Source organism: Frieseomelitta varia, unplaced genomic scaffold (assembly GCF_011392965.1).
Source record: "Frieseomelitta varia isolate USP_RPSP 00005682 unplaced genomic scaffold, Fvar_1.2 scaffold_332, whole genome shotgun sequence".
Taxonomy (NCBI): Eukaryota; Metazoa; Arthropoda; class Insecta; order Hymenoptera; family Apidae; genus Frieseomelitta; species Frieseomelitta varia.
The window spans coordinates 121,443-149,425 of NW_025110071.1; the positions used below are offsets into that span (position 1 = coordinate 121,443).

Here is a 27,983-nt window from a genome sequence, read left to right on the forward strand (position 1 = left end):
CCGTCATGCCAGAGGGAGAAGAAAAGAAGAGAAAGAGCGGAGGTGTCTCGATGCTTTCATTGTAATTTTCGCACTTGACCGCAGGGGTAAGCGTGCTTTACGATCCGCGGTAAGATTACCATCAATGCTGGAGGTAGAGGGATTGCTACCCCTCCGTCTCCCCTCCATCATTCCCGGATGCGGGTCTGGCACCGTGGTGGTGGAAAAACGCGTGGTGGGGCTGGAGGGAGTGGTGGGGAGGCTTGCCGCCAACGAGTGGCCGATGGTGGGGGGAAAGCGCGGGTTAGCAGCCGGGACACGCCAGGCGTAGAATTCAGTAAGCGAACGGCTCTTAACGGCCACGAACGTGTTTTTCGTTCTTCGGTTCCCGCGCATGCATATATATGTATATATGTACCCGAGACTGATTCGAAAGAAGTATAATCGAGACGTTGTCGGAAATTCGCATCGTAATTGTAAAAGTACAGCCGCGACACATATCTGATTCCACGGGAGTTCACTAGCAAACACAGTTTTTTTTTCCGTTTCTTTTTTTTTTTTTTGTTTCGGTTTCTCACAATTTTCCATTTCTTCACTTTTATTTCCGCAACTGTGGCTTTAACAATTCAAACTGGATTCCAACAAGCAGTACGTGTCGCGATTACATCGCGGCTACCGGAGGCTTAAAAAATTATTCAAGGTAAGAAGAAAGTACACAGCCCCTGCAACATATTCTCTCGTAAATTGTGAGAGCGTGCGCGCTATTACACGGGAAGAAAAATAACGAGCCAAAGTCCGCGAAAGGTGTGATCGAGTGTAACGCCGCGCGGCTAACACTCCTCGTACAAGTGCCTGTTCTTGCGGAAACAGAGGGAAACGTGCATTCCTGTTTACAAATTGTTCGATCAGATCCCCGCAGTGGTCGCTTTAGGAAATTGGTCGCCGTTGACAATGGACTAACGCTTCTTAGCCAATGAAACTCGACTATTTATAATTTCATGAAAATCCATCGAAACGTCCCGTCGAACTCGCTCTCGCGAACAGAGCAAGTCTAGAGAGCTACTCTATTCCTCTGTTCGGTCAAACATCTGAGAATCGTCTGGAGAAACGTTCCCACGGATCGCGAATACTGTTCCCCGACGAGTGTGGTAACATTGTACTTTAAAAGACGCGTCCTCCCAGTGACCGGTAATTATTTGCGTTGCGACAGTTCGATCATTTTCATTTTTACCTCGTACTTGACTCTCGAGTGATCGTGGTTGTTCGATTGTTGATTTTTCCCTTGGCGGGAAAACTCACCGAGTTGATGATATCTCTCTCGCGTTGAAACGTCAAACAAGGGCGTCTGTTCGCGCCATTTCAACGGCGTATCTCCCGGTAAAAAGAGACGTGTCGTTGGAATTATTCTGAAAATTCCTGCAATTTTTCGTAAACGATGGCTCTGAGAATGGGTTCAGATTTTTCGGTTAAGTTTCTGGCGACTTCGTGGAAACGGGAAAGAAGCAGTGTGTATGCAGATCCGACGTGCCGAAAAAGAGGTGAAAGAAGGACGAGGTTAACACACTGCCTCGGAGCATGAATAATTTACGCTCACTCGAATTTTGAATAAATTCGCCCGGAGCCCTTGGGTTCCAAAACACGGCGACGTAATCAAGCCGTGGTTCGAAAGTTGTTTACGTTCGCTATCGAACCGCAACTTTATAGAAATGCCCCATTCGAAGTAGTGTCTCCTCCGACGAGGAATAATAATTTCCCCGATAGAATGCGATCTTTTGATAGTCGTTCGCGATCCGACGAAAGAATTCAGTGACGTGTCTGCTTACGAGCCAGAAAATATATGTACATCCGTAGAAAACGGAAACAATCACGACGACGTTATTACGTTCGTAAAAATTGAAACTGGAAATTTGTTAACATTGGAAAATATATTCGACAGAAGTTACAGTCAACATAAACAAAGGCAAACGTAGGTAATTTTAGTAGGTAATTTATAGCATTGTTTTATCGCGCGCGTCAAAAGATTGGTGACTATCGACTAAACGCATGCCGATAATATTCGCGTATCGACATTCCGATGTGTTTCGGCAATGGAGGTATATCGCGTAAGAAGCATCGAACTGGCAAGAATCGAGGCCCGAGATCGGAGCCGCGTTCCCAACTTGGTACACGTGAACTCGGTGTGATGGCAAAATTCCACTACAGTCGACTACAAGCGAAGAGAGCGAGAGAGGGATCATTCGTAGCGCTGATCGGAGTCCGCGACCGAAAAAAACATGTTTGGATCGACCGCGTGTTTATACGATAGGATGTGAAAGCAAACAGTTTTGTGGCCGTGTTGGTCACGACGCGCGACGTAGCTCGATCTCTGTCGATGGTACACGCTTATCTCTCGATGATACTCGGAAAGAAAAAATACAAAAAACTTGAGCGATCGTGCGCGGCAATGGCTCGGCCAGAGTTGGTCAATGACACCGAATGCTTTCCCAAACCGTACGAATATTCTTCGTAGCCGCTACGTACGTTGTAACAGCGCCCGCAGTCATCAATTCGTGTAAATATTCGCGCGCTAGATTGATTTCCCTCGATAGCAGCCGCAGTCATAATTTCGATTAGCGATCGATACCGTTTGTTGGTAGTACGAGAGCAATTCGACTGACGATGTTTACAATTATCCCGACGTCCCTTCGTAAGTTTATGCAATATCCAGTAACACGTTTCTCATGCATGACACTTGTAAATAAACCCAATGTGGTACATACCATTCTGCTAAGGATGAATTGTATAAAGTCGAATCGTATTTTCCTTTACGATATGTCACGAAATGACCTCTTGCACCTAACGTCCAGTTGCATGCTAACCGTACTGCTTTCATGGATGTGCTTTTTTTTTTTACATCGATAGACAAGTGAAAATAAGTGACGATAACGATGCAACAAAGTCGGAATATAATATTCGAGTACGACTAGTTGCTATTTCGTTCGATCCTCTTTTGTGGAGGCAAGTGAATCGAACACGCAGCTTCATATCTTGAAGCTTCTTAGACTTTATTTTTTTAGCTGTAACAGCTTTTTAAAAAGAAATGAGCTTCGATTAGAGGTAGATTATGTGCACACTAGAGATCGATGACAAAAGGCTCTCGCTCGTGAAACATTAATTTTTCTTGGCTAAGAGAGATCGCGTTTGCTGGAAAGTCGACTTTTGCCAGTCTCTTTCTCTCTCTCTCTCTCGACGATGAGGCAGCTCGGGCCGTAGCGTGTTCCAATTTAGTCGCGCAGCCAGCACACGACACGTTTCTCAGCGTCTGCGAATGCAAAACATCTCATTCACGGGCAAAAGTGCTGGCCGCCTGCGCCAATAGGCGTAGTCCCTTCTGGTAGCCGGCAAAAAGCCTGATGCGACACGGTGGGGGTATACGATCATTGCTCTCCTGTCTCTTTCCCGCCGTCCCTTGTGCTCGTCTCTCTGGCTTCGTCTGGCCACCGTGGATACCGAGGGAAAGGAGAAAAGAGAAGAAAGTGTCGCGTACCATCGGCAGAGGGCAGCACTCGGCAGGCTGCATGAAAAACATAACCTCGCGAGCGAGTGAGGCCGAGGACGGCGGAGAGCGTTACAAGGCGCGCGGATAGAGAATGCGCTTGTCCGCGAGAGAAGGAGACGAGACGAGCAAGGCTAAAATTAGAATGTCCGTTGGAATGCTGCTGGGTTGTGTGTACAGGGTGATTCAGCAATCGCGGGAGGATAGAGAGAAGAAGAAGCACGCGCGCGAAGGGACACACGAGGGTAAAGAGTTTAACGGACGCGGCCGCTGACACCGACTTCTACTTTTTTTTTCTTTTTTTTTTCACTTTTCGATCGATCGCAAACGTTCTGGATTTTCGCCTTCCAGGCGAAATATTCCCTCGCGATATCATTTCATCGTCGGATTCTCTTCTCTGTTTCGCTGTGGCGAGATCGCAGGTCTTGCGAGCCGCGAGATGATGCGCGTCTCCCTGCGACCTCGAGGTCCGTTTCAACCAGGGGGGAGGCAGGAACGTGACGCGAAAGTGTCGCAGGGTCATCGGCGAATCGAAATGTCGCGTTGTCGTTTACGACTCGTCTAGGTCGCCGAGATTGAGAGTATATGCGCGCGCGCATATCGCACAGCTATCTACGCGAGAGAGCGGTTTATTTTAAACGGGGCGCGCGCTCTCTCTGATACTCTCGAGCAGCATATATCTACGATCTAAGCAAATTGCGAGGTCGTCTAGTGGATACGTTAGTCGGTATATCGATTATCTGAGTCCCCTCTGCTCGAGACTTCTCTCCTTGATATCTAGCGATCGACGCTGCTCTCTATCCTGCGGTATCCGTCGGTGGTTATTCCCCTTGCTCTCTCTCTCTCTCTCTCTCTGTCTCCCCCTATACATATATATATATATATGAGAGAGAGAGAAACAGATAGAAAGAGAGGGTAAGAGAAGTAGACGAGAGTCAGGGGACCAAGGAATAGATAAGCAAATAAATAAACTAGCGGGGCAAAGCGAAAGCCAGCCAAGCAGAGGGAGTAGGGCCGCTGCTGGGTGGCTCTCGGGCAAATGCTCGACGAGGTCGACGTCCTGACACGGATGGTTGACGCCGTGGGGCCCGCCTCGTAACCGGCCTGGAAAGAAGAACGAGGAAAAAGGTAGATAAAGAGGATGAAAGAAAGGGCCTTGCCACCGACTTGCGTTTTCATCGTCTAAATATAAATCCCTCTTTCTCTCGCTCACCATCTCTTCCTGTGGTCTGACTTCTTCTTCTTCTTCTTCTTCTGTCATCATTGACTTGATTAATTCGTCGAAATCCTTTATTGGACGAGCAACGCCGTGAAATTCTGAAAGCAGAAGTTTTTGAAAATGTAACTGCGGCCTGACTTCACAATGTACGCGCCATATTTTTCGGGTGTTCCGTCACGTCGGTTCCATCGTATTCGTACGGTTTCCGAGGAACGACATGTCTCTGCCAGGCTCTCGCTTTATTAGCTCCAGCCATCTTTCCCTTTCGAATCTTCTGTCGTTCATTTTTCTTTTTTGGCGTCTCGTTAAGACGTCGTCGATATTTACGCCGAGAGGTTGCTCGCAACGCGGATTTCCTGTACCTTCTGCCCGGCGAAAAGCTTGTTTGAAGAGTCAACGGGCGTGCAGGTTTGGGGAACGGTCAAAGACCGTTCTGCCGCAGCGCGAGAGGAGGAGGAGGGAGAAGAAAAAGAAAGAGGGAAGGTCAGAGAAGAAAGGAGAGCATTTCGACGGAGGATCATCCGGATTCTCTTGTTCGAGGATGAGAACTTGTTCCTTTCTTTTGTGACCGGCCTCACGGTATAACGCGGAATCCGTCTTTGGACGGAAGTACACAATGGCGATGGGAGGGAGGAAGGAAGCGGCAAGCGAAAATGGCGCGATCGTCTTTCGAACCGGAAATGAAGCGATTTAAAAATCACGCTCGCGTGCGTGCACAGCAAAATCCTTCTCTCCCCCTTCCCTTGCCGTTTGTTTCGTTTAATTTCCCTACCACGTCTCATGTTACTACGATTTAGCGTACATTTTAGGTAAAGGAAGCTACCAAATGTAACTCCTACAGAGCTACTTGTGCTAAGTTGATTATATGTGCCAATAATCCGTTAGAAATGACATTTTGAATGTTTTTGTTTGACACGAAATCGTCGAGCGGCAGGACGGCTGACAATTAAACGAGTCTGTCGTTCTAAATTGCGCGACATAGCCAGTAGTGTCAGTAGTGCTGATATCACTTCCGGCGCTTGATTTCCTGGTACTAGGCGATCGTTGGCGGGATGAGTCTCTCTAATGTCTCTTCGCTCCATCACCGCGAAGCGATCGAACCGTTTTCGTGCGGAAAGAAACGTCTCTCCGTGCCAGCAATTGTAGCTATCGTAACATCACGTTCGTCACTTTGGCGTACGTAGAATAAAAAGCACTTTTTCGAGAAACAAATATGCCGACAGTGTGCAAACGTTTTCCAAAAAACGCAATCCATGTCCGTAAGTTGTTGCAACGCAAGAAAATTCCGAATAATTCCGTGGACCACCGAGTAATGAAGTCGTTGGCGTTTCTCTCTGTTGCAGCGTGTGGCGAACCAGGCGCTTACCGTTTCGCCACAGCCGGCAGTAACGGTGGAGGGGCCGGTGTCCAAAATGTCTCCACCAACAAACGATGTGACCAATGGTGTGGTAGCGCCACCCAACACCTTGGCGCCGCGGGTTTCGCCGACCGCGAACCCGGCCCTCACCACCATCAACCCGCCAACGCACAAGCGGACTCCCAAGGACTTCATCTTTGGCAAGGCGATCGGCGAGGGAAGCTTCTCCACCGTAAGTGTATTATCTCGTTAACTCGATTAAATCATTAAGAAGCTCTGAATTACACTTGGCGGAGAGGAGGAGGAGAGGGAACCGGGCGAGAGAAGGAAAAAAGTGTCGCCCTTCCTCGGATTCCCTCGATGTGATTCCTCTCAAACTTTCCCCTTGTTACGAAGAAAGTTTCTCTCGTACGGCCGTAGTAGCAGTCGTCCCTGAAACTTTTTCTCTCTCACAACCCAATAGCCAGTCTTCTCCCCATCGTATTCATTCTCTCTCTCTCTCTCTCTCTCTCTCTCTCTCCCCATTGTGTTCGGTCGCGTACGCCACGAATAATACATCGATCTAACGAGTACGTTATTTTGATCGACCCCCGTAGGTTTACCTCGCCAAAGATATCCACACCGGGAAGGAGTACGCGATCAAGGTGTGCGATAAACGTCATATCATCAAGGAGAAGAAAACGGAATACGTGAAACGAGAGAAGGAGGTGTTGAACATGCTCGCGGGCGCGAAGCATTCGTTCGTGCGCCTGTTCTGCACCTTCCAAGATATGGAGAGACTCTATTTCGTCCTGTCGTATGCGAAAAACGGCGAGCTCCTGCCGTATATCAACAAGGTTGGCTCGTTCGACATCGAATGCACCAAATTTTATTCGGCGGAGATTCTCCGTGCCCTCGAGTACCTTCACGGGCTCGGCATCATCCATCGCGACCTCAAGCCAGAGAACATACTGCTGGACGAGAAGATGCACGTGCTCATTACCGACTTTGGTAGTGCGAAGATCCTGAAAGATCCGGAGGCATCGGTGACGACGCATCCCGCGACGGATGATTCGCAACAGCAGCAGCAACAGCAACAACAACAGCAGCAGCAACAACCGTACCGAAGAGAGCGTAGGGGCTCGTTCGTTGGCACCGCCCAGTACGTGTCACCAGAGCTCTTAACTGACAAAACGAGCAGAGCCTCCGATCTCTGGGCCCTCGGCTGTATAATCTACCAGATGGTCGCTGGTCTGCCTCCGTTCCGCTCGAGGAGCGAGTACATGATATTCCAAAAGATCCTGAAACTCGAGTACGAGATCCCTGACGGGTTTTGCGAGCTGGCGAGGTCCCTCGTCAGCCAGCTATTGGTACTCGACCCAACGCAGAGATTGGGCGCCCAGGACGAGCACGGCGCCGGATATCCCAGTATCAGGGCGCATCCGTTCTTCGAGGGCGTCGACTTTGAAACGCTCCACGAGCAGACACCACCGCCGATCTATCCCTACTTACCTGGTACGTCGGAAAACGAGGAGCTCAGGTCGCAGTACAGGGTTCCCGATCACCTGGAACCCGGCCTCGACGACAAACAACTCACCAGGCTTCTCGGTCTGGGCATCGGCGAGGACGACGACGACGACGACGACGACGACGACGACGACGACGAGAATACCACCGCTGAGCGCGAGAAACCCGCGCAGACCAGTACCATCGTGGAGAAACCGAGAAGAACGAGGACCACCACCGCTGACAGTAGTAACATCACCGACCTAACGCCGGAGGAGATCAGGAACCGGCTGGAGAAGCAACGTTCCTCGAACCAGTGGGATAGCTTCGTGGAGGGTAATCTGATATTGAAACAGGGATTCGTCAACAAGAGGAAAGGTCTCTTTGCTAGACGAAGGATGCTCCTGCTCACAACCGGACCGCATTTGTATTACGTTGATCCTGTAAACATGGTGCTTAAGGGCGAGATACCCTGGAGCCCGGAACTCAGGGTCGAGCCGAAGAGCTTCAAAATCTTCTTCGTTCACACGGTAAGTGTTCTCATCCTTCATTGCGCTCCACATTCTTTTTTTTTTCCATTCGCGGCTTCTCTATAATTCGTTGTTGTTGTTGGCCTGTTGCAGCCAAACAGAACGTACTATCTCGAAGATCCCGAAGGATTCGCATTAGAGTGGTGTAGAGCGATCGAGAACATGCGAGTCCATTATTACGGCCTGCAGGAGCCCACCGCTTAAACAGAAGACTGACAAACACAGATTGGTTCGGATGGAAACGGAGCGAATGAACGTTTCGCCGATTATGGTAACAACAATGTCCGCGAGGTGTGATCATCGATGTGTATCATTACCCGTTTTGTGGCCAGAGGAGGCGTTTATATAGATCGTTTGTTAGCGTGTAACTCGGCGTTAGGAGAGATACATTCTAGAGTAAGTTAGCGTTCCAACGCGCGTTCGAAGCGTTACGGACAACTTAGAACAATTTTCTAGATAAAAATTCAAAGCGTTAGCGTAGAGAGAACAAGCAACAGCTGGGAAAAATATGTAATCGTGCAGTTACCGATTTTTTCACTAGTTACGTTTTCCTATTTGTTGTCCGACTTGGAGAACCTTGGAAAGGCTGCACGTGAACACACCAAGAATAGCGAAATTTTTAGTCAAGGTTTTTTAGCTATGTGTATTCACAGTGTAATTGTGCTGCTGCCTGGTATGACGTAACGTTCGTGATCGAGGTCGCTTGGCAGTCCACGTTACTTTCGTCGCGGAGAAAGGAAAATAAAGTTGTTTGCCCGTGCGAATTTTTGTTATTTATAATTCGTGACGCGTAATCGGGATATCACGCTCAAAATTTCATCATGTTAAAACTGACGTTTCGTAACGTAACGGGAGAAGAGATGTGAAAACATATACATAGTACCTGGATGGTGGGAAGGGAGGGGAAGATGTAAAAAACTGTAAATTATAATGTGAATGGAGGCCAGGCGTACGTCGATCACGTCGTTCGCGTTTAAAAGCAATAGCAGCATGTAGCAATTTTGTTCCAAATATAGCCAAAATTATATAGAAAGTTGCAAACGAGTTTTTTTTTTTTTTTTTTTTTTTTTTCTTAGATTGATTTTCGAGTAGGTTGGAATAATTGGCGAAATGTTGGAGAATTGTTGTGTTGATATCGTGGACATCAAGTCTTTGGACATATATTTTTCATGTTCAATATTTTTTGCTAGTAGGTGGTAAGAATAATTAATAATAATTGTGATAGACAATAATTATATATGCATAATTATAGCGACATAATAATTTTAGGGGTACTCGTAAGTGATATTGGTTTTCTTTCAGATTTAATAAACATTGCCATTTAGTGTGCTTATTGTAAAATTATATTGTAGATTAAAATTGTATTACCCCTTAAGTCAAAAAACGACATATGGGTACCCCTAATAGATAACAGAAACTTTGAAATTGCACGTATGTATTTTGTGATATACATAATTTTTAATATATTGCATTGTTTGATTTTATTAAGTACTTTTGGGCGGTAATTTTTATTGTCAATATGACGACGGACGAATAGAATTTTGCAATTTGATAATATATGCTGGTCATATCGTTCCTTGTGAATATTATCGGTTGGACGAAAGACAAACAATTAGATAATAAAATATAATTTCTAAAATTCAAGAGGCGAGTAATTCAAATAATCTGCGACGCGATCGAGGGTAGTAACAAATCGTATAAATTTCGAAGATGACACGTCAGAAAAGCGTGAACGACGGACGTGAAAAACGCTACGAACGCGAAATTGATAATGAGAGAACGTTTGCGGACTGGAGGATCGACGGAGCACGTGCCTGTGAGTGTGACTTTTCAAAATTCAGCTAGGGTGAATTCGAAACGAACAATACAGCGGTACTGTGCAGCTGTCCCATCATTACCAGCCTCGTCACCGTAACTCTTGCGACTCGTACATCGACTAAATTCTGAAATGAACCGGCTGCGTGCGAGTCCTCCGTTTCTAATCCAATCTTCCGAATCATTTCACAATGTGTTTCTTCCTGGTCCCTTTCGGACACACACAACTATTGACGAAATATTTCACTAATATTTACTTAACATTTCATTGATAATTTCGTTTGACACGCATTATTAAATCTTTCGTAATTTTTTAATATTATGGCAATGGTTACGTCCAAATTTTTATTTATAAAATATTTATAAATATTATTTTATTTATTTATAAAATATTACGTACGTAAGAGCAAATAAAAATCTTATACTCATTAAATATTTAAAAGTAAGAAGAAAATTTCGAAAGTTAATTAGAAAATTAGAAATCTAGGTAGAAAATTATTTTACCTGTTAAATGTTACAATAATCTTTAATATTCTGAAAGTATAACATTCATAAATAAATCCGCACTCTACTAATTATAACAGGATCTTCGAGCACAAGATGTAATATATATTAATAAATATAAAGTTTTTAGATAGCTTGCTACTTGCTGATTATAATCAAAGCGTTGCACTGCATTTTTCACATATATACATGCTTCACCGAATCACAGAATCTTGCTCATCTTTCGTCTCCCACAACTGTACATATGTTTCTCGATCATAAAACTAAACTAAACACAATACGAGTCTCACAAAGATACTTACATTGCTCCATTTCAAATTCATCCACGGTCTTAATCCCTTCTTTGCAGCGTAGACGAGCAACAGTTTCATAAAATCGAGAAAAGGAAATGATCCTCCGGCTACGAAGACCAGGCGAAATCTGTCGGATCGTTGATCCTGGCTTAGGACCGCGGCGTTTCACGTAATCGCGAGGGAGGAAAACGTGAATTAGGGGTGGTTTATTTTTCTTCCTCCTACGTGTACACACGCGCACCGCAGGGAGAGATCGTCCGGGGGGGATGACGAGTGAATGACAGGACAATGAGCCCGGTCTGATGCACGCGATCGCTTTATGACGATTCAATATGAGTTCTGGATGAAGCGGACCGCGCGTTTGCACTCTCAATGCATCCGAATTCTCGAATTTCTCCTCTGTGCTCTTCCTCCGTCCGCGCTTTCTTCCGAGGAGCTACCGATGAAAGACCGGCTCATTTACATTCGGAAATGATCGTTTATGATATCTGATCGAGAGAGCGCCGACTGAGATCGGCTGTTACGGAAACTCGATCGGAGATAGCACTTCCGTGGGCTCTAATGGTCTGTCGTTATTCGATTTGGTTAATTATCTGGGAGGAAACCTCTGATATCTTCGGTGGGAATCGAAACAATTTGTATAATAATCGAGGAATGTAATTGAGGAAGAAGAGTTAATTATAAAATTGAAAAAAGAAAATATATAATTAAGGTTTCGAAACGTACTTTAAAGTCCAATTATATATTTCTACATTTATTGCGAAACTCGTTTCTTTTTCTTCGTCGTTTGGTTGTGAGATTAAATATAGGTATATTTTTTATGAATTAAACATTTTGCAAACGATTCTTTAATTGATCGTTCGAGGGCTGAATAGATTTACTTGCAGATTATTTTAAATAACTTAAGAAAAAACGTGAATCGACATATTTTCTATTACCGGACTTTTTTTTTCTTTTGGTTTGTGAAATGAAGTATGTTATACTAATTGGACGTTTGAAAAATAAAATTGATAAAATTTCAAACTGCATAGATTTACCAGCTATTTGCAAAAAAAAAAAAAAAAAAAAAATACAAGATGTACTTGCACTATCGTTCGAAAGTTTAGAGCATCCATCAATTTCATATTTACATAGTAGACACAAATATTTTGTCACTTTAATCGTAAATATTATATAAATGTCAGTCAATGTTAACATAGTTTTATTACGTTAAAATTTTGTTCCAGCAATTAATAATTAATAAATATTATTGATACTTGTCCAATTAACATAATATCGTCCAATTTCACTCAGAATGTACAAAGACTCTCCGAAACGATAATGTATCGGTACTTACATTTATTCTTTCAAATAATAAAATCCTCCTCTTCGTATAATGATTCCGTCCCGAGAATAATTCCTCGCCATTACCTTATTTTCGACAACGTTTTCTCGTCGAGAGTAGAACTAGAACTGGCAACGAAGAATAGAAGAATGCCGCGATACGAATGGAAGTCCATGAGGAGGCGCGTCTCGTCTCGAGGCCCCGGGTCGATGAAAAGGGCGGAAAAAATCAGTTTCCAAGATCGGGGCAACTTGCTGCCATTCATCTGCCTTCCCATGACCTAGAAATCTCGGGAATTTCTAAAGAGCGGCGGATTTGCGTTCAAAAAACAGACGGTTTCACCCCGTTGCGACCCTCCTTAGCATTCAACCCCCTCTTCCAGCAATCTCCTCTCTTCTTTTTCTGTTTTTTTTTTTTTTTTTTTTTTTTTTTTTTTTTTTCTACACTGAATCGCTTCTTCTACCTTACTTTTCCTGTTTTTTCCCCTCTTTTTTTTTTCCCTCGTCCTCGGCTTTTTTGTTTCCTTCGCTGTGAAAAGGCTACCCCTGAAAGTTTCCTGAAAAATTCAGTGAACATGCAGGATATGCATCATCCGCGTCCCCCTTTGATTTCATCCCTCCGCCGGCCTCGCTGCGAGATGATCTTCCGAAATCAGGAAAAAATTTACCTGCCTACCCCGTCATTTTCCTCACGGCCGACTCTTTCTCCGTCTCTCTTTCTCTGTTTCGTGCGGTTTAAAGCGAGTCGTTACGAGGGGTGGAAGAAGAAAAGAGCCAGCGTCAGATTTCACCCCGAACCAACGCTTTTTCACACAGTTTTTACGCGAGTTTTCGGCGAACCTGGTGGTCGGGAGGGAGAAACGATAGCAGCTCGGGATTGGTTCACGATTTGTCGAGCAGACACTAGCTCCTGGCTTTTAACGAACATTCTCATGCATCGGGAAGCTAGTTACGCACGAAGTTTCCATGTGTGTTCGTATAATAAATCACAACAGTAAAGATCTTCCAAGAATGATTGATTCGATTTAACGTGCGGGCCTTCGCGTCGGGTCGGAGAGAATATTCAAACGGTTCGCAAAGAATAGCTTCGTTTTTCTGGATTATAATGTCTCTAAATTTGATTCGATAGAGAATCTAAGAATTTCTTCAGTTGATATTTGATTTAACGATTTCATTTGATATTCGTTGGAAGAAAGTTCCTTTTTCACCATGTTTTTGTTCAGTATTTAATTGTTGTAATTCGTAATAAATCGTTTCAATTTGACAAATCAATATCTTCTTCAATGATCACATTAAGGAAGAAAGGTGCAAATGATTTTTAATGATAAGAAGATTTACAATAAGAATCGTTATTAATCGGATTATTTTTATATGAGTTTTCAGCCTGATAAATGTGACTTTAGCATTTAGGGAAGTTAAAGATATCATTCGGAATTAGTGAAAAAGAAAGATACTCTAACTCTTATTTTGATTGAGAAACTACGTGCAGTTAACCCACCAAAGCTCAAGCAACAATTTATCGCGATATTATAAATATTTTCTTATCTTTGCATTCAACATAAAATTACGCAATCCAAGTAAAAACATTATAACGCAGAAACCATTAAGGGAATCCCTTCATTGTTTCAATATTAAGAAAAAAATTTGACGATATTGCAAATTGATTGACTACGAAATGAACAAATACAACTTCCTTAATAAATCGAAGCTTTATCGTTCCAAAACATCCATTGATCTTCCATGGACAAAAGTAGCAAAGCGAGCACCAAATATAAATTGCTCCGAAGAAGAGGAAAGAAAAAAAGGAAAAAGAAAGAGGAAGCATCCTAATAAAAGGAGATTCTCCAAAAGGCTGTTGGCGCAAGTTGAAGTAAGAATTATCCGCTTTTTGGTCAGGTGGGAACCACCGACCTCCCCGGAGATGCTTCTTCTCCCATTGTTCCGCGGTGTGGCGATCGACGAACAAAACTTTCGAATCCGGCGAAACCACCCTTCGATTAATCGCTGTATAACCGACGCGGACAAAAAAAAAAAAAAAAAAAGAAAAAAGAAAAAAAGGAAGAGACATCCATCGAGATATCCATCTGGTAATCGAGAGTCGCGACAAAGAGACGTGCGACTCGTCGGGGCCCCGAAAAATTGATTGATATCGAGCGACCGCGGTTTTCAACCGTGGAATTAGCAATTCGATTGAAATTCGAGGATTGGTCGATCAATTCGGTCAGATAAGGCTATTAAACGATCGTCTAACCGATCGAAGGATTACGAAACCCATTGGCGAGTTGGAATTATGTGTGTAGGGGGAAATTCAGTTAACGAAACGAAACTCAACGGCGAAACTAATTAACGTTCGCTTAATTAGTCTGTAATTCTTCAATTTTCTTTTTCTTTTTCACTCGCTATTTCGAATTAAAATTACGTTAATAGAAACTTTCGAATCGTTTCTATTTATACTCGAGTCGTTGAGATTTGAAATTCTTGGATTGGGAAATATTGAAGTATCGAAGTTAGAGTTTCGGAACTCTCCTGTGTGAATCACCATAGGTTCTACTAGTTACGTTCAACTATCATTACTGAATAAAGTACTGCTGCGTGAACTTACATTTTTGAGGAAACGAAATTTAGGTAGGAAAAAAAGTACGTACTATACTTTAGGCATCTCGATTTTCATAGTACAATTGTGCAGCAAAAATAAACGGAAAATATTTTTTTCAAACATTTTTCGTGCGATGTTTTCTATAGTTTCTTATATTCATGAAATTTCCCGCAGTTTAAGCTGAGCTTGATTAAATTCGAGTTTATCTGACATATTTTTGAACTCCTATTCCTTTCGAAAACGAAGAAACGTTGTATAGAATTATTTTTATATAGAATTATTCACAACTCGGTTATATATCTACAATATTGTGGACATTATATGCAATTTCTCACTTAAAAATTTCCTAAATACGCTGGAAAATTGAACTACATGTAATATCGAACAAAACTTCAGATATACATTCCATGTGCATACATCCAGTGTGACAAACACGTACAAATTTCGCAAATTAACAGATCCACTTTTAATATTAATAATATTTCGGCACACTCCAATTATATCAAAAAATATCTACTCTAATTATATCAAAAAATATGAAATTAATATCAAACTAACAATAAATGTGAAATGCAAATATAAATACAACAAATACAACGCGTGTCCAAACTTTTGATCAGTATTACACATTTCAAACAGAGACAGAAGTTCTACTCTGTTCTATCAGGCAAAAATTTTCTTTCAAACGATCCCAAATACTTGTCGTCGCCGAAAGTTTGGACTTTTTCTATTCTTCCTACGAGAATATTAACCGGCTCGTTTCGAAAGCAGAGCAAACAGCAATCGGGCCAGGTTGTTGAGGCGGTGCGCCGTTTTACCACGTCTTGCGGCTCGTTCATTCAGGTTATCGATACGCTTCGAGTTTACCCGTGCATCGGGCTGTTTGATTTATTCCTACATTACTCACGTCTCAGATAATCTTATTGACTGTTAAAACATGTAAAACGGAGGTGCGCCCTGGACGCACCGTTATCGTTTCTCCGCGCGTACACGCACAATACCGAGCTTATCACGTGTCGTCTATTGTACAATAGTCGATATAGACGATTGTACAAGTTACTCACACACCGGCGAACCTTTTACGGAAATTCGACTGGTGAGTGTTCTCAGAACGGAATTTCGGGAAAACGTACGGTGTTCAACCGTGTCGTCCTAGCGTTTTCTAGGTCGAGCTGGAATCGTTTTATCGCGGACACGGGCGAAGGAATGTCTGATAAGACGTTAAATCGTTCCGAGAAGCTAGGTGTTTCACGTTGAAACGAGTTGAATCGAAGAAATAAATGAAATATGAGTATAACAGTCCACTGTAGCGTTGCAGCGTGTTCAATTATTCAGGCTTCGAACATCGTCGAAAGGGGGATGTATAATTTCATTAATGAGGTTTCAGTAATGAATGCTTCATTTATTGAATACAATTAAAATATGAGGAAATAAATTACAATTAATTATATTAATTATATCACGACTTTATATAATTACGTTATATAAAACACAATCCTATTATATCGCGTTCTTATATAATTAATTGCATGAAATCGTAATTAATTATAATGCTAGAAAGGTGTGAAACGTTCCATATACAATCTCCATTTTTTGAGTCTGTCCGTTCTCCCCCTTTATTTTTGTATATTTTGAACAAATACACTTTTATACACTGCACTAACGATCACTTTGAATTACAACACTACACGCGAACGACTAATTTTGGGAACGAAAGGGTTAAAAGATTGTAATCAGAACGTTGTTTGATCAGTCTTTACTAGTACGAGGTCTTCGAGGCCTTCGCGACGAGCGTAGATAAGTTTCACGTGAGAGTGGACTTTCAACTGGGGGAAATCTGGGTAGCGTTTATTTATTTTTTTCTACTTTTCGTGACATAACGCGACGTTACGCCAATTACCTTCTCGCGCGCGGCACGACAAAAGAGATCGCGTGTTGAAAATTCCCGCTTCTGGATGGTAATTAGCAGTGTGAAGCAAAACTGTCGAGCTGATTTCCATTGTTCAAGTTTGCTCTGCCCGTCGGAATTATTTTATTAGCGTTCGTAGCGCGTGTACATGTAACCGAACGTTACATATATCTCTTATTATTTAAATAATAAAATTTTAGTGAACGTGTTATTCTCGCGAAAGAGTCCAGGGAAAGATCATCTTTACAATACGCTGAAACAATATCTTCAACGAAGTAAAACGAAGCTAGTTTTACCTAGTACTGAGGAGAGGCCGAATTAAAACAAGTTTATACATACATCTTCGTGCAAGCCAGTCAAACTAACAAATACATGTAACAGCAGATGAGACTAGTATTAGGAGAAGTCAAATGAAAATAATTCAATTCTTTGTGTAACTCAGTCCAAATGATGAATATGGTAATAACAGGTGACACATAGAAATCGGAGAAAAATTTTTCACGGAAGCAACAAAGTGATAAATAATAAGAGTAAATTTTAAGTATCGAATTTGTGAAAATTTCCGGCGTGATTGTTCGATGACTGTTCCAATGTCTACGCTGGAGGCTCTCCAACGTGATTCAACTTTCCATGAAAAAGAGAAAGAAAGAAGACCTGAAGATCGAAGATATTCAGCAAATTTTAAAGAACTTGAGCCAGATACTTGAGTTTCTGGAGCGGCTCGAGTTCCCACGGAAACCGCGGATGACGAGGTACAACAAATATACGGGACGGAATAAGCCGAAATGAAGGCCGCGTAGGATCGATTCAAATTTCCTGCAAGCAAACAATGTGGAAGCAGCGAGCAAGAATCGATCGATTCGAGGAGAGGAATGAGAGGAGAGACACGTTGGCCAATTGGGTTGGGGAAGGCAGGCGAAACGACAGGCAGGAAAAGGAACGATTCCGTTCCTCGGCAGCGGCGTCCGCCTGTCGTCCGTGAGGCAGCTTCTTCTTCTTCTTCTTCTTCTTCTTCTTCTTCTCTCTCTGTCGCGCCGCGTCCGTTCCGTGAGAAAAGTCCTCCCTCGATCGTCCGGCATTACCTCCCCCTCTTTCGTCGTTGCAGAAGCGACGCAACAGAACGATCAAGAGAAGTCGCGTCGGCAAAGAAGCAGCCCGCAATGGCAATACGGGCGACCGGTCCGCGGACCTACTAGTTTTTGTCCCTGTCCTACGGGGTTTCTCGCACACACACACACGCGCACGCACACAGAGGCACGTACATCTCGAAACGTTTCTACTCGGGAATGCGCGCGCAAATCCCTCGGTGCACCTACGCTCTGGATAGACTCGTTTGTCCGTTCGAGCGGGTAACTGGACTAATCGCGGACTCCTGGTTGAAGTTTCCGTGTTCGTAGACACGCCCTGGAGAACGTGCTAATCGTGCGAATTTTACGTTTGGAGCTGGGAAACGTTCAGCTTCCAGGAAATCGTGGGTGAGACACCGCGAAACTGGATTAGAATGAAGTCGCGTTGAAAGCACGCGTAACGTGCTACGTGAGTTTGCAATATCTTTCTTCTCACTGTAAAATCGTTCTCTTTCGATTTCGTAGATTCGTTTTAACGGGTCTATTGAGAATGAATTTCATGGTGGACGTAAGGATAAGTATCATCGTACAGATTCCTCTAAATAATTACTTAAATAAAGTTCCTCGCGTATTTCTCAAACACTGCTATTCTAACTTCTAAATTTTAATCACTCTCCGATTAAATGAACTCTCAAAGATTGCTCAACTGTGAGAACAATCGGTGAAAGAATGTACAAGTTCGCATAAATGGAGTTCCAACAGAATGTTCATAATATTTTATTTAAATTTATGTTCAACATTGTCGCATAGGCAGGTGATTGTCCAGTTTCTCTTCTAATAATACAACGTTCGAACGACAAGGGAGCGTACTCCAATTTACTCGGGTTGAAAACCGTGCTCCGTCTCGCTCGCGGATCAAACGTAAGTCCGCTTAGGAGCATCGTCACGAACGCGAGACGCATTACGCATGCACCGGGAGCCGGTGCCACGCACTCGTTGCACACGCATCCACGCAGAAATGCATCGGCCGATTGCATTCGCGGAGAGCGCGGTTGCATTGGCGGTAAGGCCAGCCAATCGGGTTATCGGGCGACGAATTCACCCCTCCAGGCCCGGCTGAGCCGAGCTTCGAGGCGGGCAGTTTGCTTTAAGGATCTTGCTTCGTTTCTCTCTGCTTTTTTTCTTTTCTTTTCTTTTTTTATTCCTTGTACCGCCGGCGTCCTTTTTCCCTTCGTTCTTCTTCTTCTGCCGTTTCTTCCACCTCTTCTTCGTCGTGTTCTTGCTTCCTTTCTTACGCATGTACGTACGTTCTCCACCTGGCCTGGCGGTTGTATCGAGGTAGCTGCGACTCCCGAACACGGGATCACGTTGAACTCGACACGTCGATCCTTATCGATCGTTTGAAGTCTGAATTACGTCGGCTGGATACCTGCGGTCCTCCTCGATGGTTGGATGGTGTTCTACGGTTGATTATCGTTTGACAAATTTGCCTCTCTTGGACGGACGAGCGATATTCAAGTCGTTCTCTGTCGCTGAAAGTGAACTTGAATATTTAGAGACATTTTTCTGTGTTGTATATGAAGAAGTTAAAAATTTCATTGACAGTACAGAGAGACACGTCGTAGTTATGGTGTTCAAGTTCGAAACAAATGTATATAAATATAATATAGAAATTGTGAGTAATATTATTTGTTACGTACATAATAATAATGACTATACAAATATAATATACACACGCGAAGCTATGTATACCGTGTTCTGACTTTTTACTAAATATACTCGTATCACAAGAATTACATAGTGTATTTGCTACGTTTAATATAATTATATAATATAGATCAATATTGTATTTAATGTATCAAGGAATTTAAAGAATGCAAAGATGTAGTAAGCAAAAATTAATGGAACTTTTTAAAGTGTGAAAGAAGCAATGCGTTTTTCGCATTTTCTATTCACTGAACTCGAGCAGTCCCTCGCTTGCTAGTACCTCTTAGGATTAATTAATGCGTTATTATTTTCTCTTGCTCTTCGCATACGCGTCTCGCTTTTCAGCCTTTCTCGCCAGAAACGGAACGAACGCGTGAACCGAGCCTGTCGGGAAACACTGCGATCGGTATTCATATTCAAATGGGAACGGAGTTAATAACCTTGTTGCACACGTCGCAGACAATGGCGATTCTCATGTTGCTGGCGCGACGCGACGCGACGAAAGGAACACGGAAGTAGCGGAAGAATTAGGATACATCAGTCGCGAAGACAATGAATCGAGACAATGAAAGTTTTTCCACTTCGATTCTTGCTGATCAACCGCGATAAGGGAAAGGGAGATTTGTTGAGATTTGTGGAGATTCCTTCTAACACGAGTACGAAGAATTTAAATATTGTGATTTTAATCAGAATCGGTGTTTAATTCGGCTGAATGCACAATTGTTGAAAGAGATTTCAAATTTCTCGTCGTACACTTTGGATATCCTCTCTCGGATTAGTTGATTTTTTAACCACTTGCGCTGGCAAGTGACTGCGGACCATAACGAGTGACCAAACCGTATACAATAATTCGTCGCTCTCTTTTTGAACTTTCTATTACTTCTGAGAGGTAATAAATTCATCATTTGTTTCGCCTATTTTGTTTTACTTAAGTATACCTAAAACTGAAGAAAATATTATAATTTTGGAAACATTCTCTCGACGTTCGTGGCACGTCATCCCAGCGCAGGAGGTTAAATTCAGCGATCTGCTGAGTTTAGTTATCAGCGAAGAACGTTTTAGATATTGTATCTGTTTCATGACGACTATAACATGTCGCTCCATTCTCATGAAAGTAATTCTTCGATCATTCTTCAGTGTCTAGTTTGATGTTATATTTTATGTAACAACAATACAATAAATTAGATGTGCTGCCTCTGAGCCTCTTGATTCCTCGAGGCTTGCTAATTCCTAACGTCTCTCAATTTCTAATTACCAACCCTTGATGAAACAAGATATGACTGGCCATGTTTACGAGCAGAAAGTAAGAGGCTAGAAAGGCGTCGGATAAGCTAAATAGGAAATGATTTTCTGCCAGGTTTTCAGTGCAGGTTTTCGCGTTTCTTATTCACGGGTCCGTGGACGAGGTAGGTAATAGCAACGTAACGCTTGTCTAACCAGGTCCCTCGTTCGTTGATGGTTTAATTCATCCTTTAAGGAGCGTCGCTGTTACACACAGCTGCATCGCGAAAGGGGGAAAGGGGGAGGGCTGGTGATTAATCTAAATAAAGACATATAATCATTGCGAGCAGCGGCCGTCAAAGTTTGCGTATAATTGCCCGTCCGACTGTTCCCGCGGCGAGCCACGCGAGATATACGTATTATTACTTTTTCGCCGATATCTTCTCGATCGAAGGGTGGCCGCCGCGCCGTGGAGAATTACTCTTGCCATTCTACGCGGGATTTCAGCTTAATTTCAATTTAATTTCAATTCCGTTGCCTCGGCCATCGCGCGACTTTCATTCCTCTTTGCACGCTGTTGCGCGTTTTGGCGCGTGCGTACGCACTTCACCTCGAAAGATTAGAACTTGTTAGGATTATTGAAGAGAGAGATAACGAATTCCTCGAACAAACGTCAAATACTTCATATTTCATTTCATATATTTTATTTTATTGTGTCAAATATATTTTATTTTCGAGTAACAAAACTGTAATCAATATGTCATAGGAATGATGATTATTAAGCGCGAGATTTATATTTCCCAGAAGAATGTAGGAGTCAATTCATCTTGTTCTGAAAAGAAAGGGAGAGGGCTAATTTCTTCGAAGAAAAGAAGTGATTGACTCTGTTTTATGACTTTTTGATAATTGTCTGTGTTCGTTACCAATCTTCTACAGTCAGAATTAATTTCATTTCTTTACAAGAAACATTGTTCGTACAACGATGTAAACTAGTAATTGTTACAAATAGATCACTTGATATTTTGACGAAAAGTTATCAAAATATACAGAATATATGTCATCCTGCAATACGAACATACAGTTTTCAAGCTTCAAAATGTTGCAGAACATTGACACACGATTTTAAATTTTGAGGTCAACAATTGTTCTAGGAATTGAAAATTATGAAAATATCAGAGCCGATTTGTCTCGCATAGACGAAACCAATTTCAATTCATCGATGCACCCAGCGTACTAAATTACAACAAAATGGCAAATGGTACTTTTTAACGCAACAAGTTAAACTGCAATTAATACTAACTGAAATTAATTTAACACGAAGAATTAAACTTACGCTCGTTTCCTCGGAACAAGTATACAGTACAGTCAACCATCTTCTAAGCAGAAGAGCGAAACGAATATCCTTTCTTCGAATCGTCCCGAAAACGTCCCAGAAATACTTTCGCGTCCAGAACGAGAATAGTCTCCGACGTTCGGCAGCATCGACTCGCGATCATCGACACTACTTTACTTGCCGTCCGTACGAGTCGGTTGATGAATAGGTTTGTTGGCGAGACGGATAAACGCGAAACGTCGAGGGTAAAGAAACGAGGTGCGAGTGGCGCGCGGGAGGCGCGGGCAGATTAATTATGTAGTAAGTGAAAAAGAGAAACTGAGGGAGGCACGAGATGATCGCCGGCGATTGGCCGATGGTGGAAGCCGGCGAGAATTTAATAAGCCGTCCGCCGCCCGCCTTATCGCCGGTTCCCACGTGCATCCATCCGCGCGTCCGTGCAACTCGCATAAATGCATCGGCAATTCGATCTCGTCGCCGCAAGTCTGCTCTCTCGCAGTTTGTTCGCGCAACCGTGCCGATATCAAACGCGCGGATGCACGCGCACCGCGAATTGTATAATCAGCTGGCCCACCGCCGCCGCGCGCTAATTATCATAATTAGACTGCGGGTTCTTTTTTCATGCACTTTCAGTGCTTTATGGGAAATTCGAGGGTGGAATGAATCCATAAAACGCGCGTAATATGGAAAAATTATTAAGTAGAACGCTCGGTGAATACCGGTTGTAATTGGACTGCTCGGATTTTTATGGTTTGCAGGGGAGTTTATAGGGGATTTAACTCTCTATTGCTGAAGCGTCGCGTCGTTCGTGAAATCTTTGAGGGCTTAGCTTAGATATTGTAGATTTCTGTATCTATTATTGGGCACATATTGTGTATTTATTGTAGATATAATGTAGAGAACGATTCTGATAATTTTCTTTCTTAACCTCTTGCGCTGGAATGACGTACCACGCACGTCGAGAATTGTTTGTCCCAAAAATTGCAATTATTTTCAGTTTCAAGTGTATTTAAGCATAGCACAGGCAAAGCAAATATATAAATTTATTACTTCTAAATAATTTCTATCCAGTGATATACCGACGTGAATTCAAAAGGAAAAGAAAACGACGAATTATTGTATACGGTTTGGTCACTCGTTATGGTCCGCAATCAGTTGCCAGCGCAACTGGGTTAAGGGGGGAATTCTGCCATTCTTTTCAGAATGAAGTAGTCTACTAAAATACGCATGGAAAAATATTTAAAAATACGCGAGATATACGTAGTATCGTATTCATTATAATAATCGGTAAACGAGACAATCAGTTTCCGCTTGAATTTTGTACGTTTGATTAAAATTTCGTAAAAATATTAAACGTTATAGTAATTGGCCTGAAAAGGGCCAGTTAACCTGTCACGAATTAAATAATTGAATACAATACTTAAACATGATTGAATATCAATCAAATTAAATTAATTTTTCTTTGTTAGCAGCTCCAATTCCATAATCAGAGGAAATCTTTTGATTAGGATGCGACCCAGTAAACAGGTTGAACGTGTCTAAAGATTAAACATTAAATAAGAAATTAAGTATTAAAAATGAAAATTATACTCTAATTATAGTCTTTAAGGTATGATTCTCTGTCTAGGTACCAATTTTTTTCTTCGCCTTTTTCTTCGCTTCTACTCTTGAGAACGCGAATCTGCATAAATATTCGCAGTCTAATCGTAATTAATCGGCGGAGTTTACGGAGTTTCTCTTCTTGTTTCGCTCACGGCATCATGTGGGAGCATCCTCTGTGTGGCTCCGTGAATGCCAATTAATTCGCGGATCGCTAAACGGCCGCGATTTTCTAGAAACTCGATTATGCGTGCTCCTGCCGTGAAACGAGGCGAGCACGGAGACGATGGAATGCGCGATGGTGGAACGATTTATTTGCGGTTTTTGCGGTTGCGTGTTGTTGGTATTCCTGATGGAGTAGCGATACGCATAGTGTGGTGTATCGCGAGGGAGCGTGTGTTTGTTGATCGATCGAAATAATCGTGATATATCTGAATATTATTGCGAATGGATATCGAAATCTCGTGGAATGTGCATATAGAAATGAAAACTAAAGTTTATCATTTGTCTCATTTATTGAATGCTGTAAGGATCACCATGTTTTATGCATTTCTGCATATTGTATAAATTTGTATAAAAATCTATTGTATTTATTATGTAGGAATTGAAATAATCGATCCGTGGAGAATTGAAAGTACGATACAACATCTTTTTATGCTTGTACAGCGGTTCACGAAAGTATTTGAACGCTTTTATCAATATTGAACAAAATATTAATATAAAATATTAATACAACGTGTTTCAAACATGTATCAGTGTAATCTAATTAAATCTCGTTTAATGAAATTTCGAAAGCACACAGAGACTCGTGTTAAACCCGAGTTAAAACGAGAGTCAATCTCGAAAATTCATCAATCCGTCCATAAGGCGTCCGCAAAATAAAAAAAAAAAAGAGAGAAAAAAATCGCGTAACGGCGGAGCCACCCCATTGCGAACCCCATTCGATCGAAAGTCGTGCATCGTTAAAGTGTAGCCGCGCTGCTAGGGGGAAGGGACTGGAGGAAAATAAAAAAAAGAAAAAGTTTAAAATGTTTGAGGAAGGGGTATCTTCCCTGTTAGCCCCTTTCCTCTAGCGGTGAGGTGCCAGACAGGGGTTGTATTCCAGCGGAATCCTTCGAAACGCGTGCTGGGTCCGTGCCACGCACCTTTCCGCGGCCGCGTTCGCCTATTTGTGCGACGTCTCACGCACACGGGATCCGCAATCGTGTGCGTTGGTACGCAGGAGGAAGCGTTTAGCAGCGGAATAGACGCAGATGCTTCGACAGGGAACGAACAGACGGATCCAGCCGGCTTTTTGGGGCGAGGAGGGGCGGATGGTTCAAGCGTCATGGACGTGTGTCTACCATTGTGATTTTAAAATCGGCTCCCCTTTCTCTCTCTCTCTCTCTCTCTCTCTCTCTATCCCTACCCTCGTTTTACACCCCTTTGAAGTTACAACGCTGGTATTACCAGCGTGGATTTTTGGTCTCGAGTGTGTTCTGGTTCGACGAAGTATCTTTCTGATTTTAATGGAAAATGTTTGCTCCCGCTTGAACGTTCGATTACATTTTTCCGAGTGTCGTATTTTTTTAGTTAAGTTTCTTTGATCTTATTAATCAACGCCTTCGAGGACGAAGCAATGCCAATAATTCGAATTAAAACAATTATCCGCGAAGAATGAAAAATATAATTCATCCTGTTTTCTTATAGTTTTTCACGTAGCGTGCATTTCCAATCCATTTGTAGAAAGAATTTCGACAGTACAAAATCAGCTGAAAAATCGCCCCGAAAAATATTTCGAAACATTTGAAACAACCAGTCGTTCTTTGTCTCATGACTCACGGACGATATATTTCATTCCATAAACGCGGAGACTCGATCAATTATCTCTACCCACGATCGTAAATGAGAAAAACAAGCCAGGTTCCTCTGTTTCTCCGCTCTTCGTTCGTAACACTCGAACACCCGGGTTCGAGTAGGGATGCTCGACACGCTACATCGACCACCAGCCGCAGGCATAAACATTCAGCTGTACTCACAGAGAGAATCCCCCGGCATCATCCCCAGGTTGCAGGCCCACGTAGACACAGACGCGAGTGTAACATTGTCGTTTCAACTCCCGACACTCTCGCCAAACTCGTGACCATATCCACGCTTGACAAAGAATTCTCCGAGTTCTTGTGTTCGCCGCCGGTGAAAATATTCCGGGACGCGTGTTGCCAAGTGGGAGAGAAAGATCGAGAAGGGCTTGCGCGAGGAACCACCCCTTCTCGTTTTAAAGCGGAGGCAAAATGGCGTCGGGGGCGCCGCAGGTTTCATGCAGATTGGCTAGGTGTCGGTGGAAAGGAGTTATGTCGAAGGGTGGTATCTCGACAGCCCGTTCGCGGAGGGCGGTTTCGCGCTTGCGCTCACAACCCTTGCCTCTCTCTCTCTCTCTCTCTCTCCCTCTTCCGTTTGATCCCCTCTCGCCTAGCTCCCCACCGATCCTCGCAGCTCGTTATTATTCACGTTTTTTATTGGTCGATGTTGGCGCAAGGCTGGGCGTTATCGAGTACTCGTTCAGAAATATTTCCCGACGATGATTTCATTGTTCGTAACTTTACTTGTTATCTGACTTTACAGGGGAAATGATTCTCTTTCCATCGTCGTTTGAAATTATTACTTAGAATTTACATTGCAATTTATTTGCATTCGTTTCAGCATAAGAGAAACTCGTTTCTCGTTTCTAATTTCTGTTATCCGTCTCAGTTTTGTTTTCAATAATCGTGTCTGCGCGATACGAGAACGTCGATCACGCTGTTGAATTATTGAAACGATCGGGCAATTTTCACTCGTTTCGCGCGATTCCTTCCGCGAACAGGAAGGAATTCGAGCGTCATTAGCCTCGCAGATTCTTCCGCGAATTGCAGGCAGCATCGAACTGTCGGATCGATCGGATCCTCCGCGATAGAACGTGGAAGGGAGACTGACGATTTCGTGGACAAAGAGGGAAAGTGCATTTCGAGGTTCAAAGCGTTTTCGTGGACGCGCGGAGAGAAGTGTACATAAGGGGTGGACGAGCGTTAAGGTAGCCAGAAGCGGCGAGAGGGGGTTGGCTTTATCGATCGCCGGCCTGACAAGGGCAACCAGCAAGAAATAGGGAAACCGTTCTCTCGCGATGAATGCCGATCCTTTGTCTTTCTCCCGCGACCGAAATCATCTCCCCCTTTTTTCCTCCCCGATTTCTTCGCCAACGAGGGGGCCTTTGCGCGATATCGAAGATAACGCGGAGGAATTAATCCGAGTTAACCCTCTGTGAGATCGTTTAACTTGCCACGTATGTATATATATATATTATATTGATTATTTTATTTTGTCGTGACATTATTATTATTGTTAGAAATATACCAAACGATTTACTTGAAACAATTATTATACAGTTCTCCCGATTTTATTTCCTTTTTTTTCTTTTCACAAGTGTACCAAGTTAACCCTTTATTAGTTTAATTTCAGAGTTATATATCTGTTTTGATAATTTTACTTTGTATACTCAGCTTGCTTGATTACTGTATCCACTTTGTCACTATATCGTTAGAGAAATATCAGATGATTTATTTATAACAACTACGTAGAACATTTTATGCTTGATCTTTTCCAAGTAAATAGAATTTTGATAGTAGTGGGAGTGAAATTTGCAAAATTTGATTCATATAGCACACTTGATACGGTTGCTCACAGAACTGTTATCAAAATTGTAGGAATCCCGGCTTGAGACCCCAATTTGTAGGAATTTGGATAAAAGATGATTGTTTATTTAAAGTTAAATAAAGAAAATTCGTTTAATAATGATTATAAGATGACGTTTTACACTCTCTGTCTTCTCGCTTTCACGGCTCACAATTCACTCTGTTCTCTCTGATTGCTCGAAACTCAGTGTGTTCTCTCTGACTTCTCGACACTTACTGTCTTCTTTCTGAAATTCGTCACAAAATTCGTCATTCATACACACAGGCACACAAACGCATCCATACCCTTAATATCTTAAATGCTAGGCCTGGAGGGCTAGCCATAAACATTCCCAAGGCCTAACTTTCTTTACAGTACGCCACTTGGAACATCCGATTGCAATCGTGGGGCGCTGGAGAAAATTCTAGGCCCTTTCCCAGAATTTGCCCATCCCAATAAAATTATTTTTATCGAAACAATTATTATGACTATATTACCTAATATCTTCTGTATATTACATTCATTTCCAGATTCATGGAAAAAGAATTCATTTCCACGAGCTGAGAAACATGGAAATTTTATAAATTTACCACAGAAATTGACTATATGTTTCTCATGCAATGAACAAACTTACAAAACCAAAGTCAGTTGTTTCTCGAGAAACTCTGTGCATTAATCTTACGTTTACGTAATGAAAAAGCGGAGTTGATCAGTTTGGCTTCTCGGAGGCTCAATTATCGTTAATATTTCCGTGCGTAATCATCAGCTCGATTTCCGTGTTTCGAATGCTGCTTTTATTTGGAATAACACGTCGATAGACGAAAAGC

At 42.6% G+C, this 27,983-nt stretch overlaps 1 protein-coding gene across 2 annotated transcripts; it reads left to right on the top strand.

Annotated features, from left to right (window-relative positions):
* Window positions 1-327: 327 nt before the first annotated feature.
* On the top strand, window positions 328-26,596 carry LOC122530198 (3-phosphoinositide-dependent protein kinase 1). 2 transcript variants are annotated; one of them, XR_006306924.1, is made up of 8 exons: window positions 328-679; window positions 6,077-6,322; window positions 6,687-8,105; window positions 8,199-8,582; window positions 21,717-21,725; window positions 25,526-25,531; window positions 26,537-26,541; window positions 26,585-26,596. XR_006306924.1 is itself a non-coding variant. In XM_043656956.1 (4 exons), exons 2-4 carry the CDS (start codon window positions 6,146-6,148, stop codon window positions 8,307-8,309), a joined length of 1,707 nt encoding a protein of 568 aa, XP_043512891.1. In that variant the 5' UTR covers window positions 328-679; window positions 6,077-6,145; the 3' UTR covers window positions 8,310-9,176. The 2 variants fall into 2 exon arrangements, 1 of the variants encoding a protein (XP_043512891.1); XM_043656956.1 differs by lacking the exons at window positions 21,717-21,725; window positions 25,526-25,531; window positions 26,537-26,541; window positions 26,585-26,596 and having other exon boundaries at window positions 8,199-9,176.
* The last annotated feature ends 1,387 nt before the right edge of the window (window positions 26,597-27,983 follow it).

Coding starts and splice junctions, on each gene's coding strand:
- LOC122530198 (XM_043656956.1), top strand. CDS start 6,146: ATGTCTCCACCAACAAACGATGTGACCAATGGTGTGGTAGCGCCACCC. Junction 6,323..6,686: donor GCGAGGGAAGCTTCTCCACC/GTAAGTGTATTA, acceptor CGACCCCCGTAG/GTTTACCTCGCCAAAGATAT. Junction 8,106..8,198: donor AAATCTTCTTCGTTCACACG/GTAAGTGTTCTC, acceptor GGCCTGTTGCAG/CCAAACAGAACGTACTATCT.